Source organism: Sarcophilus harrisii, chromosome 2 (genome assembly GCF_902635505.1).
Source record: "Sarcophilus harrisii chromosome 2, mSarHar1.11, whole genome shotgun sequence".
Taxonomy (NCBI): Eukaryota; Metazoa; Chordata; class Mammalia; order Dasyuromorphia; family Dasyuridae; genus Sarcophilus; species Sarcophilus harrisii.
The window spans coordinates 36,419,139-36,447,053 of NC_045427.1; the positions used below are offsets into that span (position 1 = coordinate 36,419,139).

The 27,915-nt window shown below is 54.0% G+C and overlaps 2 protein-coding genes across 13 annotated transcripts in view; one reads left to right on the forward strand and one right to left on the reverse strand.

Annotated features, from left to right (window-relative positions):
- Positions 1–252: 252 nt before the first annotated feature.
- Positions 253–18,051, forward strand: KATNB1 (katanin regulatory subunit B1). Of its 3 annotated transcripts, none has more exons than XM_031949921.1 (20): positions 253–1,441; positions 2,477–2,797; positions 5,928–6,058; positions 7,380–7,497; positions 11,039–11,139; positions 11,430–11,471; positions 12,026–12,109; positions 12,359–12,474; positions 13,026–13,097; positions 13,360–13,510; positions 14,329–14,516; positions 14,721–14,851; positions 14,954–15,004; positions 15,099–15,175; positions 15,262–15,381; positions 15,594–15,743; positions 16,001–16,077; positions 16,233–16,307; positions 17,130–17,246; positions 17,493–18,051. In XM_031949921.1, exons 2-20 carry the CDS (start codon positions 2,758–2,760, stop codon positions 17,623–17,625), a joined length of 1,974 nt encoding a protein of 657 aa, XP_031805781.1. In that variant the 5' UTR covers positions 253–1,441; positions 2,477–2,757; the 3' UTR covers positions 17,626–18,051. The 3 variants fall into 3 exon arrangements, with proteins under 3 accessions (XP_031805781.1, XP_031805782.1, XP_031805783.1); XM_031949922.1 differs by having other exon boundaries at positions 253–1,296; XM_031949923.1 differs by lacking the exon at positions 253–1,441 and adding an exon at positions 2,362–2,384.
- A 2,931-nt stretch (positions 18,052–20,982) lies between these two features.
- The window catches only part of KIFC3 (kinesin family member C3), a 60,362-nt gene continuing 53,429 nt past the window's right edge, over positions 20,983–27,915 (reverse strand). For all 10 annotated transcript variants that reach the window (XM_031949915.1, XM_031949911.1, XM_031949914.1 and 7 more), the window contains 3 exons: positions 24,669–24,803; positions 24,381–24,492; positions 20,983–22,934 (listed from right to left, as the gene is read on the reverse strand). In XM_031949915.1, the coding sequence (XP_031805775.1) occupies positions 22,909–22,934; positions 24,381–24,492; positions 24,669–24,803 (273 nt within the window). In that variant the 3' untranslated portion in view covers positions 20,983–22,908. The remainder of the gene's footprint in view (positions 22,935–24,380; positions 24,493–24,668; positions 24,804–27,915) is intronic.

The window sequence follows — 27,915 nt, forward strand, 5'->3', positions numbered from 1 at the left end:
CACTGGTGAATTTTTTAAAAATTTCATTAAAATTAATTTTATATTATATATTATTAATAATTTCATGATCAATTATTTAATATCATCAATATTAATCAATTACTAATTATTAATTATAAATAATTAGATAATACAAATATATTATTATATTATATATGTTAATTAAAATAAAAATTAATTAAAAATTAATGTCTTATTTTCAAAAACGTTTTAATGTCTTTTTTCACGTCACTGTTCTTTTTCCAATGACCCTCCCCCTCCCCCCCGACATGCTACTGAGCAAAACAAAGCGCCACGTGTGAGGGCCGCACCTTGCGGGGGCTCACTGGGCCCGTTCCGTCTCTGAGGTCACGCGCCTTCATTGCTCTGGTTCTTTCGGCCGCTTCGCTCGCCGCGCACCAGGGAATACAGGTCGCCCCCGGTTTCTCTGCCGTCGCCTTCTCGGCGTTTCTTCGGAGGGAACGTTCCATCCCATTCCATTCCTGGGCTACAATTTGTGGCGCCTTCTTTCCCTCAGTGGGCTCCCGCCCTCCTCCCTTACTGTACGTATTATTGATACACAATAGGCCGTATCACAAATTTTATATTTATGTGTTAGGAGACTTGCCCGGCCTGCGAGGCAGGGCCCCTCTGGGCCTCCTTCTTCCAGGCCGCACTTGGCGCCCCGACTTCTCGGCAGCTCTAAGTAAGGCCCTACGTAGCTACGCCCAAGGAAGCATCTCCTTTTGAATGACTTGGAACACTTGGCTCGTCCGAGCGACCCTGGGCTCCCGGGCTGGAGACGAAAAGCCGCTTCGCCCTTTTGGAGACTAAGACATCAGGGTAGGGGAGAAGGGGAAGGGTCTCGCCCCAGATTGGCCCCAAATCAACATGACGGCCCGGCGACTTCACGGTTCTCTTTAAGGCTCTTCCTATTGATTGAGACGCGGCCGGCCTCTCAACAATAAGAGCTGTGATTGGCTAGAATCTGATTGGTTGCTAAGGGGATTGGTGCGGACGCCGTTGGAGGCGTGCCGCAGATTTTTAAACGTACATGAGAATGGGGAGGAAGGGGATGGGGGAGGGACCAGGACGGATGGAGCTCCGAGGTAGAGGCGGGACTTAAGAAATCGCAGGAGCACATTGGTTCACCGTAAACCGGGGAGGGAGGACCTCGAACTCCCTTTCATTGTGATTAGTCGAAATAAGTGAAAAGAGGGGCCGTGATGCGAGAGAGCGGCACAAGGGCCTGTTTTCATTGGTGAAGATTTCCAGGAGGCGTGGCATCGACGGCGGATGATTGGCCCGAGGGCGAAGGTAGGCGGGGACGGAGGACGGAGGTTTTGTTGTGAGGGTCGGTTGTCAAGCAGCGGCCAATCAGGTCGGAGGATGGAGTCAGGTGGGGGCCGCGCTGGGAGCGGATCCTCCACCATCAGAGCAGCCGCCGCTGCCGCCGCCGCAGGTGTAGCAGGGGGCGAGGGCTGGGGACTGAGGGCCCGCAGGGGCGGGGGGCGATCCGATCCGTGCCTCCCTGAGCCGCGGAGCCGGGGCCGGGGCGCCGCGAGAGGTCGGGGGCAGGTGGCCTCCCCCGGCCCCCTGGCCCGGTCCCGGGGAAAACCCCGGCCGGGGAGGACAAAGCCCAAAAGGGGGGGGAAAATCACGAGATCAAAAGGTTTCAAACCAAAAGATCGCCGGCTTTCAAATCGGAATTTCAGACGGCAGCGCTCCCAAAAATCAAAAGATCGTTCGGCGGTCAAATCAAGTCGAAGATCACCGGATGGTCGAAATTTCCCCAACAATCGGCCCAAAAACAAATTTCAAAAAATCACAAAACTCCGGACAAAATCCAAAAAATCGAAAAGGCTCGGAAAACAGTTCGGTCCGGCTGAAAAAATCATCGAAATCTCCCGGGATTTAAAAATCTCAACCTCCCAAAAAGGGAGAAAAATCGGGCGCAAATTTGGGGTTTCTCAGTTCGGGGAAACCCTTTTTAAGGGGGAAAATAAGGTTGGGAGAATGGGAGGGGAGATAGTCCCTCTGGCCCGGGGTCGCCCTCCCTTGCTTCCCTCGGGTCGTTGTTTTGAAATCACCCCAGAAAAAGGTCTTTCTGCTGTAACTGCTGCGTGCTGGGTTTCTCAGCCGGCTGCGAGGGAGGAGTTGGGCAGGATCTCTAGTGATTTGGATTTTGCCGTTGTAAACACTGGGCCTTTCCCTGAATTTGTTTCACGTTGGGAAACAAGCGTGGTGTCGTCTCCTTGTAGTCATATTGGAGCTTTCACAAGCACCCACTTTTTTATTGCTGATCAAAATTATCATGTTTAAGAGAACCCACTCTTTGGGTGCCACTGCTGAAAGGAACAGTGTCACCACTTGGCTCATTCCCCCAAGCCAAAGTTTTTATTAAGGTTGGTTTGTGGTGGGGATTTTTTTCTTTAGATCAAAAGCTCTTGCTCTTACTATGTCAGGTTAATGTAAGTGGATTTTTTTTTTTTTTCAGATTAACATAACTCTACAATGGACCAAAACTGATTCTCCATGGTCTGGGATGTATGCTGGCAGACACAAACTGCTTGCTTGGATGTTATAAAACAGGACTTAACAAAGGGCCACAAAACAGGGAATTGTCTCTGCCTGGATGTGTCGAAACTACGCTCCAACTTGAGACTTGAATCTGGGGGGGTTCTTCCCCCACCCCACTGGGGAAGTGGAGAGCTCCCCTTGCAATCCTTTCTGGTTGGTTTGGGGGTACACGCCAACTGAAAGGAACTGGCTACAAAAATGGCGACCCCGGTTGTTACCAAGACCGCATGGAAGCTACGTGAGTCTCTTGCTTTTCTTTTTCTCCTGCTGTCTGCTTATTAAACATCTTAGCCACCTGTTGTCCCCTGGAGAATGGAGTGTTCCAGAGGGATGTTCGTGTTAGTCCCCCGGTGACCCTTCTTAATGGCCCAAGGATTCTGAATTAGACTAATAGGACCAAAATTAGACAGAATGGATCAAAGAACATGCCCTCTATGGTTTTCCTCAACCCTTAGGGGACTTTTATACTAGGAAAAAAGGCTTGTTTTCCTGGGTTGAGTCAAGTCTTTGTCAGAATGACACCTTTGCAGAAGGTCACTAGACTAGCCATGGAAGCCATGGCCCGGTTTCCCTCTGCATCATGCTGCCAGACTGAGACCCCCTTGTTCCCATGGCCGGGCTCCTGGAATATTGCTTGCTCTTGTATTGCTGGGATGGTGGCAAGAGAGAAAGTTGAGTTGGAGGGTGAAGACTAGAGTTTGGGGGTCGGGCCACTGCTTACGGCCTACGTAAGCTTAGGAGGTCACGCCCCTCTTGGCCTCTAGGTCAGTGATCCTGGCATCTCAGGTACTAGCCAGGAGCCCCACGGGGCCACAAGTGTCCAAGGTAGACAGGACCTGCCTGGGCTCTGACTGCAGGGACCAGAGGCCGTGGCAGCAGTGGGGATCTAAGCCTGGGACTCCCCCCTTCCCCTTCTCATGGCGGGTGATGCAGGACCCCGTTTCTCTGCTCTGGCCATAGCTCCTGGCTGACCTTTGCCTGTCAGTAGGGTCCAAGGCAATGCCAGAGGGCAGGCCCTCACCCGGGTCACATCCTAGCAGATGGGACGAGGTTTTAATGTAGGCCAGAGGCCCGGGCTGGCCCACCGGAGGCTGGCTTACAGCAGATGGCAGCAGGCGGGCCTCACTTTGCTTCGGGCTTGCAGCCGATTTCCTCTCTCTGGCACTGGTGGGTGACATCACTGCTGTTTTCCACAGGCAGCTAAGCCATCACTTTTCTTGTTGACTGTGTGTCTGCCACCTGGGCCCCTCCCGGCTCAGGAGCGCCCTCCCTCCCTGCTCAGCTCTGTGCCCTGCAGCGCCCAGTCGGTCATTCCAGGCCGAGAGGCTGTTTTTCCTGATGACCATCTAATCTCAATGCAGCACTCGCCACTCTCTCCCCTCCCCCCTTGCTGCAGAGTCACAGCCTGGGCCTCTAGGAGGTGTGTGCAGCTGCAGGAGGAGGAGAGGCTCAGAAACCCAGCCGGCAGCTCCATCTTACAGCAGGGAATACCGAGGCCAGGGCTGGGACGTGACTGATCCAAGGTCACTCAGCAGTAGAACTGGTCCCCAGGCAGGAGCTAGAAAGGGATGGCCATGACAGCTTGGCTGGTGACATCAGGCCCCTGAAGAGAGACAGCACTCAGGGTGCTGTCCTCACTGGGAGAGGCCAGGGGGCCCACACGGGAGGAGCAGTGCAGGTGGCAAGGGCCGCTCGGTGCCAGGGAATGTGGAGAAGGCCCAAACCGAGCAGGGGCCCAGAGCCCAGCACCCTGCCTTCAGTGCCCATGTGGCCCTGCCTTCGGTGCCTATGCGGCCCTGCCCTTGGTGCCCACATGGCCCTGCCCTCGGTATCCATGTGGCCCTGCCCTCGGTACCCATGTGGCCCTGCCCTCGGTGCCCATGCATCCCTGCCCTTGGTGCCCACGCATCCCTGCCCTTGGTGCCCACGCATCCCTGCCCTCGGTGCCCACGTGGCCCTGCCCTCGGTGCCCATGCGTCCCTGCCCTTGGTGCTCACGCATCCCTGCCCTTGGTGCCATGTGGCCCTGCCCTCGGTGCCCACGCTTCCCTGCCCTTGGTGCCCACGTGCCCCTGCCCTTGGTGCCATGCGGCCCTGCCCTTGGTGTCCATGTGTCCTTGCCCTTGGTGCCCATGTGTCCCTGCCCTCGGTGCCATGCGGCCCTGCCCTCGGTGCCCACATGTCCCTGCCCTTGGTGCCCATGTGGCCCTGCCCTTGGTGCCCACATGTCCCTGCCCTTGGTGCCACATGGGCCTGCCCTTTGTGCCCCGTCCCTTCTGGCAGTTTGTAGCTGCTTCCTAGATGACGCTGTTGTGCAGGGGGGGTACTCTGAGGTCCCCAAGACCATCCTCACCTGGGTAAGCTGCCCTCCTGTGGGTGCCCATTGACAGCAGCCCTCGGGGAGCCCCCCAGGCTCCTCTGAACCCAGGGAATCCGGGGCATAGGGGCATGCATGTCCAGCCACGTTCCCAGGGCACACCCTGCCTGCCCTCCCCACCATGATGTTCAAGCCCTGTCGTGAAAGCAGGAGACTTGGCTCCCGAGGGCTGGAAAAGGACACGGCCCTGCCCTGAGACCCTGGGAGACCCAGAGCAGGCCCTGCTGCAACGACTCCCTGGGGACCCTGCCTCCCAGGACATTAAGGCATGAAAGCAGCACAAAGGCCGCCTGCCTCGGGCCCCGCCCTGCAGCCCACATCAGGCGTCTCTTTCCCCCAGAATAGCCTCCTCCCCCTCCCCCCACCTCATTCCCATCACCTCCCTGGGCCTCAGCTTCCTTCTCCTTAGAATGGGGGGTTTGACCTCCGGTCCTGGGCTGCTTCTGCCCCATCTGGGGCCATTTCCTCTTCTTCAGTAACAAGAATTCCTGGATTGCCCAGTTTGTAGGAATTCCGTGAGGCTCAGTAATGGGGTCATTCTTCTAAATTGGGAGACACCCCTCCCCCCCAGCCTCATCCCTTTATTTCACAGAGGAGGAAACGGAGGCCCAGCAGCTTGCTGGAGGTCACACAGAGATGGTGGCCTTTCTCACCCTGAGACCACCCCCAGCCACTGGGCCATTCTCCTTCCTTGAAGATGGATATCAGCGCCTTTTGTGACTGGAAAGGGGGTCCTTAGGGTCCCTCCCTTCCCCATCTCTCTTGCACCTGCAGTCTCATGGCAGCCATTCAGCTGTTGTCTGGGATGGGAATTCCAGCCTTTTCCCGGCCCTGAGCCTTCTCCCCACAAGCATTTCAGTGACACAAGGGAGGCCGGGGCCGCTGGGCTCCGAGCTGATGGGGAACAGGCACAGATGGCATTGGGGGGCCTGGTTTCCTGGACACAAGGCTTCCAATGACATTGGTCTCTTCCATTCCACCTCCTTCTGCAGAGGAAATTGTGGCCCACGCCAGCAACGTGTCCTCCCTGGTGTTGGGCAAAGGTTCGGGACGGCTTTTAGCAACAGGAGGAGATGATTGCCGGGTTAACCTGTGGTCAGTGAACAAGCCCAACTGCATCATGGTAAGCAGCGCCAGGGCAGGGGGAGGCAGGGCCTGGGGGGGGGGGGGGCACAGAAGTAGGCGCGCCCCCAGACTGGAGGAGCTGGGTCATTTCAGCATTCCCGCTCTTCTCCTAAGTGACTCCAAGAGAATGGGGAAGATGCCCACATAGGCCCCGTGGGGCCTGAGAGCTGATGTGCCAAGAACCACAGAGACGGGAGGCAGGCCCACAGCGTAGGGCTTGAGGCCGAGCACCCAGCCAGGGTCCCAGCTCCACTGTTACACCCTGTGTGACCTTGGGAAAGCCATTCAGGCTCTCAGGGCCTCAGTTTCCTCCTCTGTAAAATGAGAGGATTGAGCTACATAATGCGCTAAAACCTCTGATCCTCAGAAAGACGTAGTAAGAGCAGAGGGCTAGAATAGCGGGACTGAAGCTAAGAGTGTGGGAAGCAGAGGATTGGATCTCTGGAGCTTCTCTCACCCCAGAGAATAGAACCGTTTTTCAGCTGACAGACTCGGGTGGGCCCAGCTGCGTTCCATTTGGAGCCAGCACACTTGGGAGATGGCTGCAGGGCCACAGCCAAGGAGTGTCCCCCACGAGGCACAGTTGTCATTCTTTGGACGAGCCCCCGCAGAGACAAACCGCAGGATCAGCCCCGCTCCCTCATCTAGCCTGAGGCTGCTTCGGTGCCATCCTGGAGACAGAGAACGGGCTGCGCCCTTCATCTCCTGGGGTCCCAATTTACTGCCATGGCTCTCACCTGCTCTGAGCCCTGTGAGAATCTCATCTCCCAAGCAGGACCTTCTCACAGTCTGTGCTAAATGAGCCCTTGGGGATCACGGCAGAGCCAGATGCTGCAGTTAGGGTGGTAGCAGCATCCCCGGGAACCAGGTAATACCGGGGGAGCCGGCGTGCTGCAGCAGCATTCAAACCCCTTGGAGCATTGGCTTGGGGTAGGCTGGGTGTCGGAAGCTTTTGTCCCGGCTCTGAGCTCAGTCTCCGGGGGGCATGCAAGTATGTGAAGGGAGCATGGAGAAGGACCAGGGTCTGCATTGATTGCTTTGGGCTAAAAGGGTCACATGTGAAGAGCAGTAAGTAGGCGAGGGCAACAGGATCAAATCATCTGAAATGATACCATCCCCTTTGAGAGTTGGGGAAACCGAGGCAAAGGAAGGTGATCTTCCCAGAAGTGAGCCACAGAGCCTGAGTTAGGACTGCAGCCCCACCTCCTCAGGTCCGCACTGTTTCTGCTCAACCAAGAGAAGGCAGATTTGGCTCAGAAGGCTCTGGCCCTTCATTCTAATAGTGCTGCTCCTCTAGGCCACTTGTCTTTTGTCCACAGAGCTTAACTGGCCACACGTCGCCTGTGGAGAGCGTCCGACTCAACACCCCTGAGGAGCTCATTGTGGCCGGATCCCAGTCAGGCTCCATTCGCGTTTGGGACCTGGAAGCTGCCAAAAGTAGGTTTGGGCCCTTGTTTTCTCCATTGTTTTTGTCTTTATGTTCCCATTGAGGGTCCGATGACTTTGTGGAGCTGGAGAAGGCTCTTCCCAGAAGTCTTGGGTGAAAGGTTGATTGAAGCAGTCAGCTCTGTCTGTAGGCTTAAGGACTGTTTGGCTGCCTCTGCCACAAGAGGAGAATGAAGGACCAGATCCCCTGATCGAGGGCCAGAATCCAGGCCAGGCTCTTAGGTCCCAGTGCCCCTGAGCCAGAGATGGCACACAAGCAGATCTGAGCATCACTTAGGCGGGGACCAGGCTCATCTTCTACCCAGGGCCTGGTGAAGTCAGCAATGGGCGTTTTGGTTGTTCTTCCCATTACATTCCTGTCATTCAGTATATTGGCCCCCGCCCTGGAAAGCCCTCTGCCCCATCTGGACTTGCCAGAATCCTATCCAAAGCCCAGACCAGATGCCCTTTCTTCCTTTAGTCCCTGATCCTGCCCTTTTCTCCCAAGCCAGAAGGGGTCTCGCTTTCCCCTGCTCTCTTAGAACACTTGATTTATCAAGCTCTTGTGACATATTTTTATTCCTATGTTGTACATACTTTACACACAGTAGCTCCTAAACAAACATTAAATTGAAGGGAAAAGGAATGGAGGAAAGAGAGGGAAAAGTAAGAAAGGGAAGAAGAAAAAAATGGACTCTTGGGGGAAAAGTATCATTGATAGTTAGCCATGTGCTCCCCAGTGGTGGGAAAAGTTGCCCACAAGATAGCTTGTGATAGCTAATTAACAACTGTGCTAGCTAATCGATAATTGTTCAAAATGATTTGGATTTTAGTCAGAAAGGGCAGGAGGGGAAAAGGCCATGAGAGTTGTTGTTGCCTGTATTGTATATGTTTCTATTTAATTTGCATTTCTGTGGAATATTAACCTAACAACTATATATATTATTTCTGTATATAAAATGGAGATTATGTACACATAAACAACAGTATATATTATATACTGATATGACTAAATTGTTGTAAAAGCACTTCCAACCAACACCCCAGTGGCTCCGGTTCAAAGCCAGGACATGGGCTTCAGATGGCTTTCTTTCCAGCATTCCGTCTCCTCTCATGGCTCCCTGCTCACCACGAAAGCTGCCTCCACGTGCCTTTGGCCAAATGCCCTTTTTCATCTCCGCCATGGAGCAGCAACAATTGTAGACCATAAGGCGTCTGACTATGTCTTGTTACATTTTGAAAACCTGCTCTTGCTCAAGAACAGAGAACTGCTTGGAAGGCTGAATTCCCAACCCTCTTGGAGAAACACCCATCAGATGGCAAAAACAAATGGTGGTTGTAAAGTACAGCATCCCAACGAACTGGTCTTGCGGCTCTGCACCAAGCCATTGCATCAGGAGTAATGGCGCACAGCCTCCAGCCCTCCTTGGGATCTCCTTACTCAGGCTCACGGTGAGGGAAGCCCGGTTTCTGAGACGCCCTGTTAAGAAAGAGGAGCTGTGAGAGCAATGTGGCCCCACTGGAGAATTGAGGAGTCGGGAGCATTGTGTGCCCCAGTTGCCCTTCACCAGTCACACAGGCCTGTAATTTCTGGGAGCACCAGACACAAGGCCAGACCCCCACCCTAAACGGAAGATCCCCCAGGGAAGGGGGGGGGGACAAATGGAGGGGCTTGTTTTGAGGAGATAAAGGAAAAAGGGAGCCAAGGAGCTAGTGCTGGGCTTGTTCCAGAACTCAGCCGCCAGGAAGGGGTGCCAGCAGCACAAGAGGCCCGCCTTCGAGCCCCGTCTTCACTGACTCCTTAGACTGGAAGGCCCCAGCCTCATCCTCCACAAAGTGGAGACAGCAGCCTCTCTTGTGAGAGGATCACAAGTTTGTGATGAGAATCAGAGCGGGTCACGCATACAAAAATGCCCTGAAAAGACTTAAAAAGCAGGAAGCAGTAACAAGAATAATTTGTTCTGAGGGAGTGGAGCCAGAAGGTAAGCCACCTGAATTCGACTCCATCCTGCTCCCTTTTCCCTCAGGACTAAATTCACTGCAGACGCACACACTCTCTGCTGGGGGAACAAATGCCTGAAAAGCTGCAAGCAAATTAGCAAGTCAGTTTTAAAATCATTTATTAAAGGCTTTCAGTGTGCAGGTACTGTACCAAGTACTGGGGCACAAAGAAAGGCAAAGACTGGGAGTCTGCCCTCCAGGAGCTCACGTCCTAATTGGGGGAGGCAGCAGCCATCTCTGTACAAGATAGAGACAGGAAGATCAGGAAGCAGCCTCAGAAGGAGCAGGACCTTCAGCAAGGGACTCCCCTCTGAGACCTGAGCCCAGCCCATTCCCCCAGACCACCCAAGCAGATGTGCTGTTCTGCAAAAGGTGGAGGATCTGCCAGGCTCCTCTCCAAGTTTGATGTAGGGTTTGCAGCGCTACCTGGAACACAACGGCAGAAGAGACTCATTTGAATTGTTGAAAAGTTGGAATTCATTCTCCCTAGAGTGGGGCCTTCTCAGGCCGTAGTTCTTACACTTTACTTGCCGGGCAAACCTCCTCCTCTAGGCAGAAAAGGCCATGGCAGAAGCCACCGGGATTGCCCAGGCCCTCAAGCCTCCAACAGCTGCATCTGGGACTGAGATGTTAGAGTGTTCTAGGGAGCCCTCGTCCCCATCAGTGGGCTGGCCCTCCTAGGCCGGGCTCTGTGAGACCATGGCAGCCTGGAGGAGGTGGCTGAAAGCCAGCTCATCCCCTCCCTTTGAGAGGGTCTAAACAGACACCCCCTGAACCCTCCCATGGAGTGAGGAGCACCCCACTCCTCATCAGGTGTTGAAGGATTCCGCAAACCTGCTTCCTGCCGAGGCCAGGGGATCCCCGGGGCTGACTTGAGGGGCACCTGGTGGGGTGCACTGAAGCCCTTCAGAAAATGGGCTTTATAACACGCCAGGCAGAGTGCACAGTGAGGCAGCAGCGGCTGAGAATTTATAGGCGGCTTCACTGCAGCCTGACGGGAAGGCTCTGGCCACTGGTCAGGCTCCTTCTGTGGCTCGCATTGGAGGCCTGCTGGTTTTCCTTCAGAATGCTGCTTGTTCATTCTTAAAAAGGGAAAAACACGATGGAGAAGATTAAAGACTGTAGAGATGGGCCATGGGATCAGGGGTTGGATAAGTGTGTCTGTGACCCAGAGGCTCATTTATCATGCTCTTAAAACAGAGTAAAGTTTCTTTAATGTTGTCCAAACAACTCTCCCAAGAATTGGTGCCTTCTGTCAGAAGGATCGGGGAGGCCAGGCTTTTGAAAGGGTCATCTGGGCCGAGAGCTTCAGGGATCCTGGTCCCTTCTGCTGCCCCAGAGCCTTGAACAGGAAGTTTCCCCCTGAAAACCAACGGCCTCACAGAGGCTCCCTCTCCCAGCAGCGTGGGCACGGGTGACAGGCACCCAGGGAGCGAGTGCTGGGGGCTGGCTTTCTGCTGTGCCTTTCACCTGTCCTGGCAGAAGCAGCTGCCCTCGTGTTCTGTCAGACAACAAAACCCACATCCCATTCTATTGTCTTCCCCCTCGGCAGTTCTTCGCACCTTAATGGGGCATAAAGCCAACATCTGCAGCCTGGACTTCCATCCCTATGGGGAGTTTGTAGCCTCTGGTTCTCAGGATACAAACATTAAGGTAAGGCAGCCACCGATGGAGACCCACAGCCCGCTTGTGTGACCCTCAGTATTGGGAATATGGTGAAGACGGAAGGCTTCCCAGATGAGTGCCCTGTTTCTGGTCTCTCAGTATGGCCTCCCCTGACTTCTGGGACTGATCATGGAGGGAGCGGGGGAGCCCCCGACCTCAGAACTTGTTCCTAGGTTAGGAGCCAGACTCAGTCCCCTTCCAGGTATTGTTGTTGCTGAGTCTGTGGCCTTGACCGCCCGCCCTCCTGACCTCCTCCCCTCTGCTTCTCTTCTCCCCAGCTCTGGGACATACGGAGAAAAGGCTGTGTGTTCCGGTATAAGGTATGAGTTCGTTGTTGATACAACCGAGAGAACTGCGCTGTGTTTTGGGGGCACAGGAGGAGAGCGGGCAGTCTGGTTAAGGGAAAAGTGGCAGAGGTGGCCCTCGAGGCTCTCCTCAGCCATTACCCTTTCCCTGGCTTTACTTCCCTGTCCTGCCCGTGCCCAGCCCTTGCCAGATGCAGGCCTGGATGCTCCTCAGCATCCATCTCCTCTCCCATTCCCATCCGCTGAACAGAGTAGGAAGTGGCCACATAAATACTGGCTGAAGATGCACGCTGCCTCCCCGGGCCGTCCTTTTGTTCCTCTCAAGTCGGTTCTCGTTGCGGGCAGACTCCCAATTTCTGCCAAAGGCACAGCCACTTTTGGGGTCCCCTAGATTGGTGGCCTCCACATCATCTCCGACTTCTCCTTCTCCTTTAACGTGACCGGCCACTTGTCATAACTTAGCATTTCTCTCCTTCCAACATATCCAATACGGAAAAGAAATGGGAAGTGTGGGTGCTGCAGCCACGCCTCGTCGCCCAGCCCCTTGAATGGGCTTGTTTCTCTTTTAGGGGCACACTCAGGCCGTCAGATGTCTCCGGTTTAGCCCCGATGGGAAATGGTTAGCATCTGCTGCAGATGACCACAGCGTGAAGGTAGATCCCTGCTCCCCCTTCTTGTATGGGCTCAAAGTTGGGGCGACGGGTCACTTTCGTAGTCTCCTGCCGGGCCCAATGGAGCCTGTTTGCCCTCAGGCCAATGCCAGTGTTTCTGTGGGACAGATTATCTCTCTGAGCCAAGGTTTCCGGGCTCTGCTCGGACATTGTCCCAGCCTGGAGACAAGGAGGTAGCTGAACACCCCTCGGTGAGCTCCATGCTCAGGCCTGGCTCTCTCACCTCCCCAGCTTTGGGATCTGACTGCGGGGAAGATGATGTCCGAGTTCCTGGGACACACGGGGCCCGTCAACGTGGTAGAGTTTCACCCCAATGAGTACCTCCTGGCTTCTGGCAGTGCAGACAGGTGAGCAGAGCCCTCATGGCAGGGGTTCACCCTGGGAAGGGCAGCCTTCCAAGCCATTGTGACCCCCCTCTTCTGCTGAGAATTTGGGGTACATTTTGGAGCAGGAGAGCAGGACTTTTCTGGCTGTTGTCCAGAGGGGTCCAAATGAAAGAGCATCTGGCAGGCTAAGTCTGACACAGCTTTAAAAGTCCTTTGAGTGAGACTTCCCGCTGTTGGAGAAGACTGACCCATCCTGCTTCTTACCTTCTGGCTTTTCTATTTGTTACATGCCCCCAGGCCCTTCAGGTGCATTTGTACCTTGTGAGCCCTTAACTAGCGCTTTTTTCATTCACTGCTTCCCCTGTGGACCTGCCAGGAGGACATCTCTCTCTGGGTGTGCCTGGCTCCCAGGCCCTTATCCTACTGTCTCTGGTTCCATCCCTGGACAGATGTTTTGGGAAAGTCGGGGTCCCTGTGATTTATTGCCATTTAGAAGTTCTTTAGGATATGGGACCCCCACATAGGGCTAGGGACAAACCTACTTATGTCCTGGGGATCGTTTCCTCTTGCAGGACAATCCGCTTCTGGGATCTGGAGAAGTTCCAGGTGGTCAGCTGCATTGAAGGGGAACCTGGGCCTGTCAGGTATGTGGGTGTGTCCTCAGTGTTGGGCTTTTGGGAGATGAGGCTCCCTCGGTCCCTCATCAGGCAGCTTTAGGCCCTTCTGGACCCTTGGGACTCGGGCTGAGCACAGACAGCTTGTTGCAGAATTACCCTGGGCTTCTGAGGTTGTGGCAGAACCACCCTGAGCTTCTGAGGGCCTTGACCAGGATCTCCCTTGGGTGGCAGGGGTGGTTTCCCAGTGGATCCTGGGTGACCCCCTTCTCCACTTCCTGTCTGTTGCCAGGAGTATACTCTTCAACCCTGATGGCTGCTGCTTGTACAGCGGGTGTCAAGACTCCCTTCGGGTGTATGGCTGGGAACCGGAGCGCTGCTTCGATGTGGTCCTGGTGAACTGGGGCAAGGTGGCCGACCTGACCACCTGCAACAACCAGCTGGTGAGCGCAGCCAGCGGGCCGCCCCCTCCCCACAGTCCAAGCCGTGACTAGAGCCGAGTCAGTGGAATGGAGCCAAATCTAGTCAGTGGAACTAATGGCTCCATCTTTAGACAGCACTAGGTCCAGCCCTCCCCATCATTATTTTATATATATATATATATATATATATATATATATATATATATATATATATGATTAAATCTAATTTTAAAAAGAAACTAAAAACCTTATTTTCCTTTCCTTCTACATGCTCACCTCATTGGGGGAAAAAATACCCCAATACCCTTGTCGCAAACCCGCATAGTCGAGCAGTACAGGCTCCTGTGCTTTCATTTCCAACGTCTCTGCTCCCTTCTGCCCCAGGGTCAGTCCCTTGCCACCGGCTCCATCAGAGCCTCCATTGTGACACCGATCCCGGTTCTGAAGGCCTTCAGGCATGTGTTTGCACAGTATAAGTTGGGCAGACATCCCCAGTGCTTGGCCTGACCGAGTGCCGCCGAGCCCTCCTGGGCCAGCTTTGCCAGGTGGAACCCCGGGCCTTCGTGTGCGACTCTCCACTTGTCTGAGATTTGGAGGCTGTGTCCATGGGGCTAGTGATAGTTTGCTAGCATTTGCCAGTTTAGAAATGCCATCCAGGGAGAGACTGAGCTGAGTGTCTGGGCATGGGGCTGCCCCGGGGGCTAGGAGGTGCCAGCTCGTCGTGCCCCCACCCCCCAGGCCAGGGGCTCCCTCACCTCGTGCATTGAGAGGGAAGGGCTCAGGCTGCCTGGTCTCCACAGGCCCTTCCAGTGCTGACATTCTGGTTTCTTTGAGCCCAGATCGGCGTCTCCTTTGCCCAGAGCAACGTTTCCTCTTATGTGGTGGATCTGAACCGGGTCACGAGGTCTGGGACTATTGTGCAAGACCCAGTGCAGGACAGCAGGCCCGTGGCTCAGCCCACACCCACCGGTTCCACCATCCGCCGAGGGTACGAGAGGCCGGCCACAGCCTGCAGCAAACCCCAGAGGTGAGCCAGGAATCCGGGGCATCGGGGACCAGGTGCAGAGGGGGATTCTCCCCAGTGGAGAGGCTTGAGCAGGTGCGGCGCGGGCTCAGCTCCCTGAGAAAAGCAGAGGCCAGGAGGCTGGACTCACCCAAAGGCTTCCCTCTCCCATCTTCTCTCCCCTCCTCCCTCGGCCTCCTCCCCCTCCCCCCCGGCCGGGTACGTCAGGGTGAAGCAGAACTCGGAGAGCGAGAGGCGGAGCCCCAGCAGCGAGGATGACCGTGACGAGCGGGAATCCCGGGCCGAGATCCAGAACGCTGAGGACTACAAGGAGATCTTCCAGCCCAAGAACAGCATCAGTGAGTCCCGGGCCCTGGGCGGCCAGAGAGGCCGAGGCGGAAGCAAGGCTGCTCTGGGAGCTGGGCCTGGCCTCCCTCCACCCCTTCACTTTACCTCTGCAGGTCGGACCCCACCCAAGAGGAGTGAGCCATTCCCCGCCCCTCCAGAGGATGGTGAGTGGGGGGGGGAGGGCAGTGGCCTTGACCCCTCCTATCCCCCACAGCCCCTCTGAGCATGAGCTCAGAGAATGTTTGTCCTTTTCCCCAGAAGTGGCCATAGCAAAGGAGGCGTCCAAGCCCAGCCAGGCCATGGACGTCCAACTCCCGATGCCAAACAGAGGAAACGTACGTCTCGGGGGCCTGGGGCCGGGCGGGGCGGCAAGGAGGGAGGGCAGGGATCTGACATCCCACTGCTCCTCTCTCCCCTCTAGTCTGACTTTGTGCCCAGGGTTCCCGTTGCCACCTCCACCCCAATGCCCAAAGCTGAGCCTGCTGTCATTCCTGCTGCCAGAAATGAGCCCATCGGGCTCAAAGCCTCCGACTTCCTACCTGTAAGGAAAGTGGGCGCAGCTGGGGGGTTTCAGGGCCTGGGTGGGGGAGTAATCATGGGGCCCACACCCACCTTACAGAGGGTGGGCCCTCCCAGCTCCTGCCCCGGGCCTCGTGCACCCCACGGTGCAGCCTCACACACCCGCTGGGGTCGGAGGAGCCAGAGACCCCGCTCCTCCTGCACAGCCCAGCCCAGCCTTTTGCCTCTGCCCAGGCCGTGAAGATGCCCAACCAGTCAGAGATGGTGGATGAAGATGCCATGTCCCAGATCCGAAAGGGCCACGATACCATGTGTGTGGTTCTGACCAGCCGTCATAAGAACCTGGACACAGTGCGGGCCGTCTGGACCACGGGCGACATCAAGGCAAGGAGGGCCTTTAGCTGAGGGGTTCACTGCTCTGCTCCACCACTGAGCCCAGGGGGTTCTGGCTGGGCCCAACCAGAACCAGACATGTGGGCCTGAACTTGAAGCTCCATGGGCCCACACATAGATTGGGGACATGCAGGGACTTGCATGGAAAAAGTCCTCCTTGCTTCTTTCTGGGGCTTCACCAGGGCTTTGCTTTGGGACTCAGAGGCCCGGGCAGCTCCTGATGCCCGGCCACGCCTCTGTCTCTCCAGACATCCGTGGACTCAGCCGTGGCCATCAACGACCTGTCCGTGGTTGTAGACCTCCTCAACATAGTGAATCAGAAAGCGTAAGTGCCCGGGCCCACGCCGGGGCAGGGACTGGACCAGGGGCCCGGTGCGGGCAGGGGCCAGACAGAAGAAGGCCCAGCAGGGGTGGGGGCCGGGCAGACGAGGGGCCTGGCGCAGGCGGGGGCCTCGGACTGGCTGCTCTCTCATCCTACAGGTCTCTTTGGAAGCTGGACCTCTGCACTACTGTCCTCCCCCAGATCGAGAAGCTGCTTCAGAGTAAATATGAGAGGTGAAGGCCGAGCACCCCACCCACCCACCTGCACCCACGCTCTCCCCGCCCCCTGCCCCCATTATCAGGAGCCTTCCTTGGCGGTCTCTGGCTGAGCCCCTTCTGTCTTTGGGGAGTTCCTGCCCCCAGGGCAGGCCAGCATCTTCCTGGCCCCATAGAGCCAGAGGCAGCACTTGGAGGCAGGTCCCCCCAGAGCAGCCCCAGCCTCTGTGCCTTTCACTTGGGAGGCTTAGCTTACAGAGTGTGTGGTTTGGGGGTGGAGGAGGGGCCCTCCTCAGCCACAGCTGGCCCCCCCGCCTCCGGCCGAGTGAGACCCACTCTCTGCCGCCTACTGGTAACTGAAATCCCGGGCACTCAAGTCACCACAGTCGTGTCCGACTCTTGAAAAACCCCATTTGGGGTTTTCTTGGCACAGATCCTGGAGTGCTTTGCTATTTCCTTCCCCTGTTCATTTTATAGAGGAGGAAACTGAGGCAGGAAGGTGAGATGACTTCCCAGGGGGTCACAGCGAGTGAGTCAGGCTGTTTGAACCCAGATCCTCCTGCCTCTGCCCGGTGCTCTGTGCCCCGAGATGACACTAGGAGGCCCCTTCCCCTGTTCTGTGAAACCGAGCCCCATCACCCAGGAGCCAGAAAAGCCGGCTTGGCCCACAGCGCAACTCTCCCTTTCCCCCTCCTCACCCTCCGCCCAGGAGCAGAGGCCAGTCCTTTGCGGCCCCCAGTCTCTCATTTTGTGATTGAGCACCTCCACAGCCCTCTCCCCAGTGGGTTTCCTTGGGAGCCACTGGGGCCCATCCCCCTGACTCTGAATCTCTCCCCAAAGCTACGTGCAGACGGGGTGCACCTCCTTAAAGCTGATCCTGCAGCGGTTTCTACCCCTGATCACAGACATCCTGGCTGCCCCGCCTTCAGTGGGGGTGGACATCAGCCGAGAGGAGAGGTGAGGAGCTGGATGGGGGGAGGGGGGGCGGATGGGGGCTGGATGGGGGCTAAATAGAGGCCGGATGGGGTGATTGGGCAGAGGAAGCTGGGCAGGGCTAGGAGGACCAAAGGAGGAGCTCTAGGAATCCCATTGGGGGGCGGCCCTACTACTGCCCCTCTTCCCCGGACCTCCCAGGAGGATGATGGGAGCTGGCCGTGGAGACGGGGCCAGGCCTCCCTCACCCCAATCCTCCTCTGTCCCCAGACTCCACAAGTGCAGGCTATGCTACAAGCAGCTGAAGAACATCAGCCACCTCATCAAGACCAAGTCCGGCCTCAGCGGCCGCCACGGCAGTGCCTTCCGGGAGCTGCATCTGCTCATGGCCCCCTTGGACTGAGTGACCAGCACATTCCCGGGCTCGCACGCACACCCTCTGCCCGGCCCCTGCTCAGCCTGTCCCCAGGACCTCCACACACAGGGGGGGACGGGGCTGGGCCGGGACTTGAGGCAGAGAACCCCCCTCCTGCCCCTCGCCCCCCAGGCTTAGAGGTTCTGGAAGCCCGGCTCTCCCACTCAACGTCGCCTCTCCGTTCTCCCCGTCCCGGACCCGCTCTGGGGCCCAGCCACGTCTGTTGGGTTGGGACCCGTGCGGGCTTTGTCCCGAGAGACTCGGACCTCCACCCCGGCATCCACACGGCACTCAGAAACTCCCTGCCAGCGGTGCGGGCTCCCAGCTCTGCACCGCTCCTGCAGAGGGAGGAGAGGGGTCAGCCGGGGGCTCCTGCAATGACTTTGTTCTCCAATAAACAGCTGTCCAACTTGGCCCCTTCTCCCTCCTTCCGGGCCGGCCTGGAGGCCGTCATGTAGAGGGGCGCTGGGTGAAATCTGGACTCTGGGCTCCTTTGGGGAGAGGTCTGGAAGCTTGCCCCTGAGGACCCCAGCGGCGGGCCGGCGGGCACAGCAGCCACTGATCCTGGCTCTAACACGGCTGATCCCTAAGCTGGGGGGGCAGTGATAGCCGGAGGGCCTCCCTGAGGACCCAGAGCATTGGCAAGGAGCTTGATGTGAAGTCAGGACAGCCCCCTGGCAGGATCGGTCCCCCTGGCAGGACCAGCCACACTCTGATAGGATCGGTCCCCTGGCAAAATCAGCTTCCTGGCAGGCTCCCTGGTAGGACTGCCCCCCTCCCCCCCTCCCGCAGGATCAGTCTCCCTGGCAGGACGGCCCGCAGCAGGATCAGTCCCCCAGGTTTCCAAGCCAAGTCAGTGTAGGACTGCGCTCTGACCACCAGAGGGAGGCCGAGGCCCAGCCTTCCCCATCCTGGGCTTCCCTTTTGCTGCAGGCCGTCACTATGAGAAGGGCCTGAGTCACTTAGTGGGAACAGGCGTCCTTCTGTCCGGGTACACACGTGTCCCCAGAGTCCCGGGGCCGCCTTGAGGTTTCACCGCTTAAAACTTGGCTGACAGAACCCTCCATGCGAAGCTGCAGGTGCCCAGGGTGGGTGGGAGGGCTCTTCAGCAGAGACCCTCTGATGCTGGGCCCAACCGACCCATCCCCCTGCATGGCCAGAGCAGACCCAGAGAAACCCTGGCTCTGAGCCCGCCCACCTGGGGTCTGTGTGACCGGGGTTGGCTTAGGGTCTGATCCCCACAGCTCCCGCTGGCCTTGTCTTAAAAACTGGGCACTGGCCGGCCGAGGGCTCGGGCTAAGCAATAGAGCACAAGGCTAGGTGGGCAGCCTGCACTGGGCCCGGGGCCCTGCTTCCCTTCCTGGCATCTCGGTCCTCAGGGGCTATCGGGGGTGGGGGGGAGGGGGGATACGGGGTTCTCACAGTGAAATTCACCAAGTGACGTTAGTCCTCCCCACAGCTCAGGCCGTTTTAGGAGCAAATAAGGGATTCACAGAACTGTTGGACAACCCTGGGGGAGGGGGGGATGACAATATGGGGGAGCCCCAGAAGCCTTCCGCAGCCCCGTTGGACATTCCAGCTTTGATGGGGCCAGGTCCCTGCTGCCCATTAGGGATGAAAGCCGGCTCTTCCTTTTCTCATCCCCATCCCCGGTACAGTCCTTCTGAAGTGGGGCAGACAGACGTCCACTTCCTCTTGGGACCGTGTCACCTTCATGATTAAGGCATTATCCGGCCTACAGCTGTTTGCTGAACGGACAACTGTGATAGGTTAAGGGTCTCAGCCAGACTCTGAGATGCCACAAATCTGATTAGCTCCTGAGGTTAGTAATCCGTCTGACCTTGGCCCTCGAAGTGTCCCAAGGAAGGGCCATTGGATAGAACTTGAATGCAAGTGGGCAGAGCCATGGTGAAGGAGACCTTTCCCATATTTGACCACCTTTTCCCAGGGCTGCAATCAGCCCGAGATGGGTTAAATAAGATCCTTACAGAAAGATGGACCCATCCCTAGCCAAGTGCCTTAAAGGAGCTGGGGCTCAAGACGGCGAAAGGCGAATGATCTGGCCGTCATTTATAGAATGGCTAAGAATGCTCCGTTCTGGTTAGGCCATACCCAGAATACCATGTTCAGCTCTTGGCCACACCATTGTAAGAGGGAGCGTATCCAAGAAATGTCCTGCGAGGGTCTTCTGAGGATTATGAGATCCATAATTACTTAAAGACTCTGGGAGCATGTGGCAATCAAGTGTTTAAAGGGCTGGAATATGGAAGAGGGGTTAAGCCCAAGTGGAAAAGGGAGCAATAGAAGTTACAGACTGGCAGAGCTCAGCTCAAGTTTAAAGAGATTTCTAACACTTGGGGCCATCTGGCAGTGAATAAAGACTCTTGGGAGATGGGCTCCCTGTAACTGAAAATTTCCAAGGCTAGACACGAGAGAATTCCTTCACTGGATGAGAGACAGACTAGATTTCTCTGGTTCTTTCCAGTTCTACAGTATGGCTTTGGGCCTAACCTAGGGGATATGGCAGCTTTAATTCTTGGCTCCAGTTGGAAAAAATCACCAGGGAGGATTACCTACCTCACGTGGTCATCCTGGGCCCGGACAGGTACTGTGGGATGGGGGTGATCAGCAGGCCTTTAGAGGTCCCAGCTGTGAGAACAGGCACTGGGGGGACCCTCTGGCAGCACCATCCACCCATCCCTCCTACCTGCTGCTCAGCCTGCAGCTGTCTGACTTCAGGCTTCCCAGGAGAGGGATCCAGTTCCCACACCTGTTCCCAATTTGGACAGGGCTAATCCCTTACCCCTCTGCCCACCAGACAGGAGCCAGTGAGGGGTGGGGAAGCAAGCAAGGGGACAGCTGGCCAGAGGATCAGAGTACCTTCCCCAACAAAGTACAACTCCATTATTCCCCTGGCTGCAGGGTGGATTAGAGATGAAACAAATGTGGTTTAATTATGGAGATAAACTAAAAGATACCTTTGAAGAAAAGTGACTTAGATGCAGCTAGTTTCCCTCCTCTGAGCCTAAGGGTGAATCTTCCCTGTTGTTTTGTAGGAGTCTCTTTCACTAAATCTGGCCAGTCTTTAAATTGTATTTTTCAATTAACATTGTCTCTGTCTCCCCCGCCCCCTCTCTGCCCTCCCTTCCCCACCTAGGGGAAATATGAGACAAGTGTCCATGATTAAGTAAATCAGATTCTCACATGGACCCTGCCCTTTTTATCTCAGTCAAGTGGTGGCTGGGGACCCCCTGGTATCATGGCTCTAACATCAGCCCCCACCCCCAACTCGAATCCCCTTCTACAAGGGAGAAGACGGCTATACTAGAGTAAGTTCCCATGTGATTTGTGCAAAAGAGCTCTCTTTATTAAAATCAGTAAAAACGGCTCATATTCCAAAAGATCTTGGTTAGGAATTATGAGACAAACATTAAAAAGGACTGTAGTGGGAAAAGAGAAATCAGTGCATCTGAGATGGACGGAAAGTGTCCGCGGCCACACGGCAGCATGTGGGGCCCCAGCCACCCCCCACAAGGACCTCTCTGTCTCCAGGAGGGCCGGGTCCCAAACTTCGCCAAAAAATGAGCCGGAGGGCACCGAGCCTCAGAGATATATGTGTCCAGCAACAGCCCAGGGGGCCATTGAAAGGGGAAAAACTTAGATATATTTTATCTCCGCCGATTCCATTAACGCCCCAGCGGTGTCTATGTACACTTATACACAGATATGTACAGATTCACTTTTCACACTTTTGCTTCCCACAAAGAGGGAGCTTAGCTTGTTGCCCCCTTCTGTGTTTTGGGTTTCCACCCCCCCCCCCCTTGGATTTACCATATGAACCCAAGAGAACTGGGAAAGGTGAGGAGGAAGCTAGGGTTTCAGGACTGAAACCCCCTCCCGGGGTAAGATGAACCCCTCCCTGGGATCTCGGCACAGGTGAGGGCGTAGGGGCAGACCTCCCTGCAGCTGTGGGCACACCGCCCTGGCTGCCTGCCCACAGCCACCTTCATTTTGAAAGCCAATTTTCCCCCGTCTCCCCCATCGTTCTGAACCAGCTTGTCCCCGGAGCTGTCATCTCTTCCCTCCAGGTGATTGGATGGGGAAGTCTATTGTCTTTTTCCATAAAGTGCATTATTCCCTTGGGAAGCAGAAAGAATGGCTGTTATGCCAGGAGTGGGAAGGGAGAAGCCAAGCGCCTTTTCCGAAGCCCCACAAAGTTCTTGGGTTGGCTGTGGAGCTCCTACTTGGGTGTTCCCAGCCTCCCTCCCTCCACATGGCAAGGAGAAGCTTCTTGGTCCTACCAGCTATCCAGAAAACCAAGTCATAGGGATGGGTGGGTCTGGAGGAGGAAGGGGGTGGGTGGCTCTGTGGAGCAGGGAAGGACAGTGGGCTTAGAATAAGGAGTCACTGTGGAAAGGGAGAGGGTTACGCCATGGAGAAAAGCCCCTTCCTCCTCAGAAGTGTCCACTCCAGTCTTCAGGTGCAGCTGGAGTGTGTCCAGGGAGGGCAGCCCACCCATGAAGATAATTCCTCGGTGCTGTCATGTTCTCAGCTGCTTTCCTCCCTCACAGGGAGATCTGAGCTTACTTTTTTGCACATTGGCTTTTAGGGAACATTTGAACCAAAAACCCCATGATGAGCAAATCCTGGCCAATGTCACAGAGTTCCGTTCCAGGCCACGGGGATCTGTCAGCAGGACTGAGGCCTGAGAGGGACCCAGGGATGTGAGAAAGAATAGGCAGACAGAGCCCAAAGGTCCCAAGGGGATGTGCCCCTCTGTCCACAATTAGGTCTGAACCAGAGCACGAAGTGTACTACCTGTGTCAACCACCAGAAAGGTGGGCCCTGCTCCCACCAGCTGCTTCTAACACACTCCCAGATGAACCAACTTTAAGCCCAAAGCCAGTTGCCTCTTTGCAACCTAAAACGCTTGCAGCCGCACTCAGGGCTGGGAGGCCAGTCCTGCTGGCTGGGATGTGCCTAGGGTCCAGCCAGGCCCACTGAGCCCCCCACACACAATCTGTGCTCTCTGAAGCCTGGGCTGGGGAAAGATCCGATTCCTTCAAAACTAACTTCACATCTGTCGGGGATAGGGCTGGGGAGAAGCAGAGTGTCTAAGGCAGAAAGAAGCTCTCTCCTTCCCGGGCCTAATAACAGTCTTTGCACAATTAGGGTCCTTGATTCTGGGTGGAAAGGGAGGTGGTGAGCAGTATGCCGTCTTCTTCCTCGGATCTCCCTGGCGCTGGGCACCCAGATGTGGCCCCTGGTGTGTCACACGGGCACCGGCTTCATCTTCCCTACAGCAGGAAAGAGGAAGGAAAAAGCATCAGCAAAGGTCAAGTCAAGCAGTTCCCTGCCTCACACCAGCTTTGTGGCCACCCGAAGCAGGCCCTGGGGAGCCTGGGAAGGGAAAGGGCAGGACAGAAGCCCTGAGGCTGCAGCCTAGCAGGGAGACCAAGGGCCTTCCGGCATCCACTCTCCAGGCAGAAACCAAAGCAGACTTTCACCACCGAGGCCAGAAGTGCACCCCATCCCTCCCCAAACACTCACCGAGGGACCTGTCAGACATACCCCCAACTTCAGGCTGAAATCAAAGCCAACAAAACAATTTCAAATTCCTCTCCTCCTCCTCCTCCTCCTCAGGGACGAGGCATCAGATCTGACCTGCTGGTCTAGGGGAGAGAGTCCTGAACCAGAAAAATCCTTAGTCCTCAAGCTGCCTCTGACTTTGTGGGATGGCCCTTCTCTGAGCATCAGATGGGAAAAATGAAAATTTTCCAAGGCAGAAAGGTTCTTTTCACCTTTGACACATGATTTTGCTTCCCAGGATAAAAACAAAAGCAAAAAATACGCTTTCTGCATTTGGAAGGACACCAGTCCGGGTCGTCTGGTGCCCCAGACCAGAAAGGCAGGCCCTACTACTGATGCCTTTTTCTTGCCGTGGTACAAAAGTACTGAAGTCAGGAAGTCCCAAATCTAAATTCTGCCTCTGACAGAGTGCCAAGTCAGCTCACATCTTGAGGTTCCCTCATTGGTATAATGGGGGCCTCTGAGGTCCCTTTCAGCTGCTCTAAGACTATTGAGACTCATAAATCAAGAAGCCAGATTGTGGGGCTTGTCCTAGAGATTTGAAAAGTACCCCCCCACCCAGCTTTCTCTGGCCCTTTAATTCATTCCCTAAGTGAACTCAGTTTTTCTGAGTCTCAGCCCTGTCATTGCCCATCTGCAAAATGGGCAGATAACAATCTCTCCTGAAAGGAGATGAAGGATAAATTGCCTTGAAAAAAATTTAAAAGCATGATTCTAATAATAAAAATAATTTGTCCTAAGGGAGAGGAACAGGAAAAGGATGGGCCATTTGGATTCTCCCAGGATTAAAGTCACTGATGGACAAGTGCATTCCATACTGGGGGTTCAAAGGCAAATCATTCAACTAGTAGGTAAAGTGGATGCAACTTCTTTTTCCCAATGAGAATTAGGGCTCAGTCCCAAGTCTGTGCCCAGCTTTCCCCAGACCATCCTAGTCAGTGAACATCTCTATGAGCTCCCAAAGGGTTCCCCAGCATCAGGTCACCCACGTGATTGAGAGGCTCTTGTTTCCCATGATCTGGGAAGACTGGTCAATGAGTAGGTGGTAGTAGACCTCCCTGCCCACTCATCCTTCCTCATCATCACCCCCCTACACACAGCAGCCCTGATTGCAGGAGAGAAAGCTTCTGGCTCCTGGTCTAACATGTACTCACCTGAGGTCTGCAGCTTTCTCCGGATTGAGCTGGACCGACTAATGGGGGTCCCAGAACTAGAAGAGGAGTAGGATCGGGCGGAAGATGGAGTCTGAACTAGACTTCCCTCAAACTAGAGAGAGAAAAAGGAAAGTTGGAATCAGGTCAGAGTGAGGGCAAGGGAGCTGGGGGCCATCCCGGGGCACAATAAAGCCAGCAGAAGTGATGAAATGGAGGAGGATAAACTCCACAAAAAAGGAACCCAGCCCTGGGACAGCCCTGGGACCACCCCAGAGCAGTGTCTGTTACCTCCAAGTGTTCCTGACTAGACCATGACATCAGCTCAGCCCTCCGGGACCCTGGGCCCAACTCCACGGATCTCACTCTCTCAGCAAACTTCAGGGAACACAGGGTCTCGCTGGTATTCTTTTCCACTGGGGAAACCTGCAGGTGACACAAGGCTTTCATTCCCTCTGCCCCCTTGCAGCCAGCTCAGGCCAGGTCATAAGGCTGGAGATCCCAAATTTATCCACAAAACTCCTGGGTTGGAAGGGACCTAGGCTGTCAGCCAGGCCACGAAACTTCTTCAGCCTCCACACAATAAGTGGTTGTCTGGGATCTCCCAGAAAGGGTAAGAGGCTGCGAGGAAGTCTCATGCTTTGAGGAGACACCCCCATCAAAATAGCAATAGCAACTGACATATGCTCTAGAAATTACAAGAATAAATTAACTCATCAGAGGGGAAAAGTCAGAGGAATTAAGTGAGGACCTGAGGTTAGCCAAGCAAAATCTTAAGTTAATGGTTTGTCTGCTTTGCTCCATAGGGATCTCAGACTCAGACCTAAGGAGAAATCAAGTTCAGTCCCTTCGGACTTAGGATTTACAGATGGAGGAACTGAGGCAGGATCACATGGTTAAAAGTATTTGAAATGGGATTTGAACTTGGGTCTTTCTGACCTCCAGCTTTAGCACTTTTTCTTCTATAACCAAGGTAGTGAATCTGAAAATAAGCATCAGTGGTTGATTCACCAGCTACAAAAGAACCAATGATTCAGAAATGAAATTATAGGGTCTTATAATTTACAGAAAACAAACCTGAAAAAATCTGTCCTGGTCCTCCTACATAAGCATCATCCCAGGAAACAAACTCAATTGTTTGGGCCCTGCCCTTTGAAAGTGGGGAGAAGCACATTTCATGGTGGGAATACAAGCCCTAGGCCTGAGAGTCCTCAGGACTCTCTCTAGTCTCTAGTGCTCTAGTCTCAGCTTGGTGACCAAGTTACTTTCCTTTTCAGAGTCTCCAATTTAATCTGTATTCATCACATTTGTACATAACTGTTTACACTATGAATCCCTCATTAGACTGTGAGATCCTTGAGAACGGGACATGTCTTTTGCTTTTCTTTGTATCCCCAATAACAGCACAGTGCCTGGTACATAATAGGTGCTTAACAAAATGCCCATAGATGACCAAAATATCAAATATGAAATTAGGTATTGTCAAAGATTCATTATATGTGGTGAATTTTCAGTGTTGAAAATTAAGTTAATTAAACTGATTTTTAAATTGTGACGCCATCTTCATCCTGATATGTTGCTCCTTTTTCTAGAACTCTTTCTTACATTGCCCTTTACCAACAGAGAATCACAGCAGGGAAGGATCTCAGAGATCATATAATCCAACCTGTCCCTGATCATGGATCACCTCTTCAGCATTCTCAATAGATAAGCGTCGCCTGTGGGTCTCTGGGGATTTTAAAACAACTCCGTGGTGAGGTAGCCAGAGGGCCAAATAGAGCTTCGAGTGAGAAAGACCCATGGTGGGGTACAATGGAGAAAGCCTGGGGCTTAAGAGTCTAATTCTAGCTGTATTCCTTGGTGTCGGGACCAAGCTTGCAGACCCCTCACTCTGCTTTGGTTAGAGTGCCCTACCTCTGGACCACGTTTGGAGATGGGAAGGAGCCTTTTCTAAGTGAGGAAAATGTTGTACCTGGGACTACCACAGCAGCTTTTTGGTCTGTGGGGCTTGTTGGGGACAATTGTCTTATAAACAACTTTCTGGGTCAGTTGACGTCTTTTTCTTTCCCAAATGGAAGCCCTCTCTGACTTAGAGCCCTCTATCTTGTACTGTGTTAGAGAGATAGGAGCAGTTAATCTTTAATTGGTGATCATTCATGATGTCACCTTTTCTAGGATTCTTTAATTGCCCTTTACTAACAAGAGAATCACAGCTTCAGAGACCATGTAATCCAACCTGTCCCCCACCATGGATCACCCCTTCATTCCCAGTAGATAATAAATGTTGCTTGTGGGATATTTTAGGATTTTAGGAAGATGGGCAGGGAACAGTTATGAGCAACAGAGACATAAACTGAAAGGGAATAAAAAGAAAGAGGTTCAGATCGAGGCTTCCTAACCTGCAGGTCCCTAAAGTCAGTTTGTTAAAAATATTTGGATAAATATTTCAGTGTGATTTTGCAATCCTTTGGGTTTGATTGTATGCACTGAAAAGCAGGATTCTATTGTGCTGTAAGAAATGAGCAGGACCGTTTCAGAAAAAACCTGGAAGACTCATGTGAACTGATGTAAAGTGAAGGAGCAGAACCAGAAGAACATTGTATACAGTAACAGAAACATTGTATTATAAGTAACTGTGAAAGATGTAACTGACTTTGCATTAATCTCTGCTATTATATCTTAGTATCTAACTTTGTACCCTGTGATATCACTAACTTTGGCTTCAGTTCACCTCTGTAACACTCCAAGCCCACAGACTATTGTATTTCACTCCGTTTCTGGACACTATTTAACAAGTATTCCAGGATTTGGCCCCTAAAATGTCAGTGTTCGTCTGATAGACCCCCTTCTGTTTAGTGACCCCCCTTTTCAAAAGATTTCTTTAATAAATTAATATTAGGTATGGTTAGCAGAGGAATTGATAAAAACTAATCCCTTAGGTAAGCAGGAAGAAGGCTCTGATAATGAAGATCCATTTAGCAACTTGGTCCCATCCTCTATAAAGGTAATCCAGTCAGAAATCTAAATTATGTCAAGACACTGAGACTAAATTTTCCCCATAAAACAATTTAAGGCCATGGCTTGGCTGCTGCCTTCTTTTGGGTCAGCACTCTGCCACGTGGTGTCTTTCCCCTTCCCTTTCCTCCATGCTACATGGTATCTCCCATAATTCTCCCCATGCTTTTCAATCCCCTCTTCTCCTCCTTACAGCTAACTAGCTCTTGTAGGGGGCTAAGTCCCTTTCAGGGTTTAGGCTGCCAGCTGAGGATACACCCCAACCTCATGGGGTGCTTCCTTTCTACGGGTAATAGTGAGTTCCACTGAGGAACTTGTCTTTCTTATGCTCTCCCATTCTTTCATATTTACCATTTCTGTTGTCTATGTATTGCTTCATTTTGTCTGTAACCTCTTTTCCCTAAATAAACCTACCTTTTACTAAAGAAAAAAAAAAAGATACAGCTACCCTAATATCTAATATTGTAAAGGACCCACGATGAGCAAGGCTATCACTCAGTGAAATCTGAGTGCAAATTGATAT

What these genes read in the sequence shown, in the direction of transcription:
- KATNB1 (XM_031949921.1), top strand. Translation starts at nt 2,758, where the DNA reads ATGGCGACCCCGGTTGTTACCAAGACCGCATGGAAGCTAC. An exon ending in CGATGCCAAACAGAGGAAAC is followed by an intron (nt 15,176 to 15,261) that starts GTACGTCTCGGG and finishes TCTCCCCTCTAG; the next exon opens with TCTGACTTTGTGCCCAGGGT. An exon ending in GACATCAGCCGAGAGGAGAG is followed by an intron (nt 17,247 to 17,492) that starts GTGAGGAGCTGG and finishes CTCTGTCCCCAG; the next exon opens with ACTCCACAAGTGCAGGCTAT.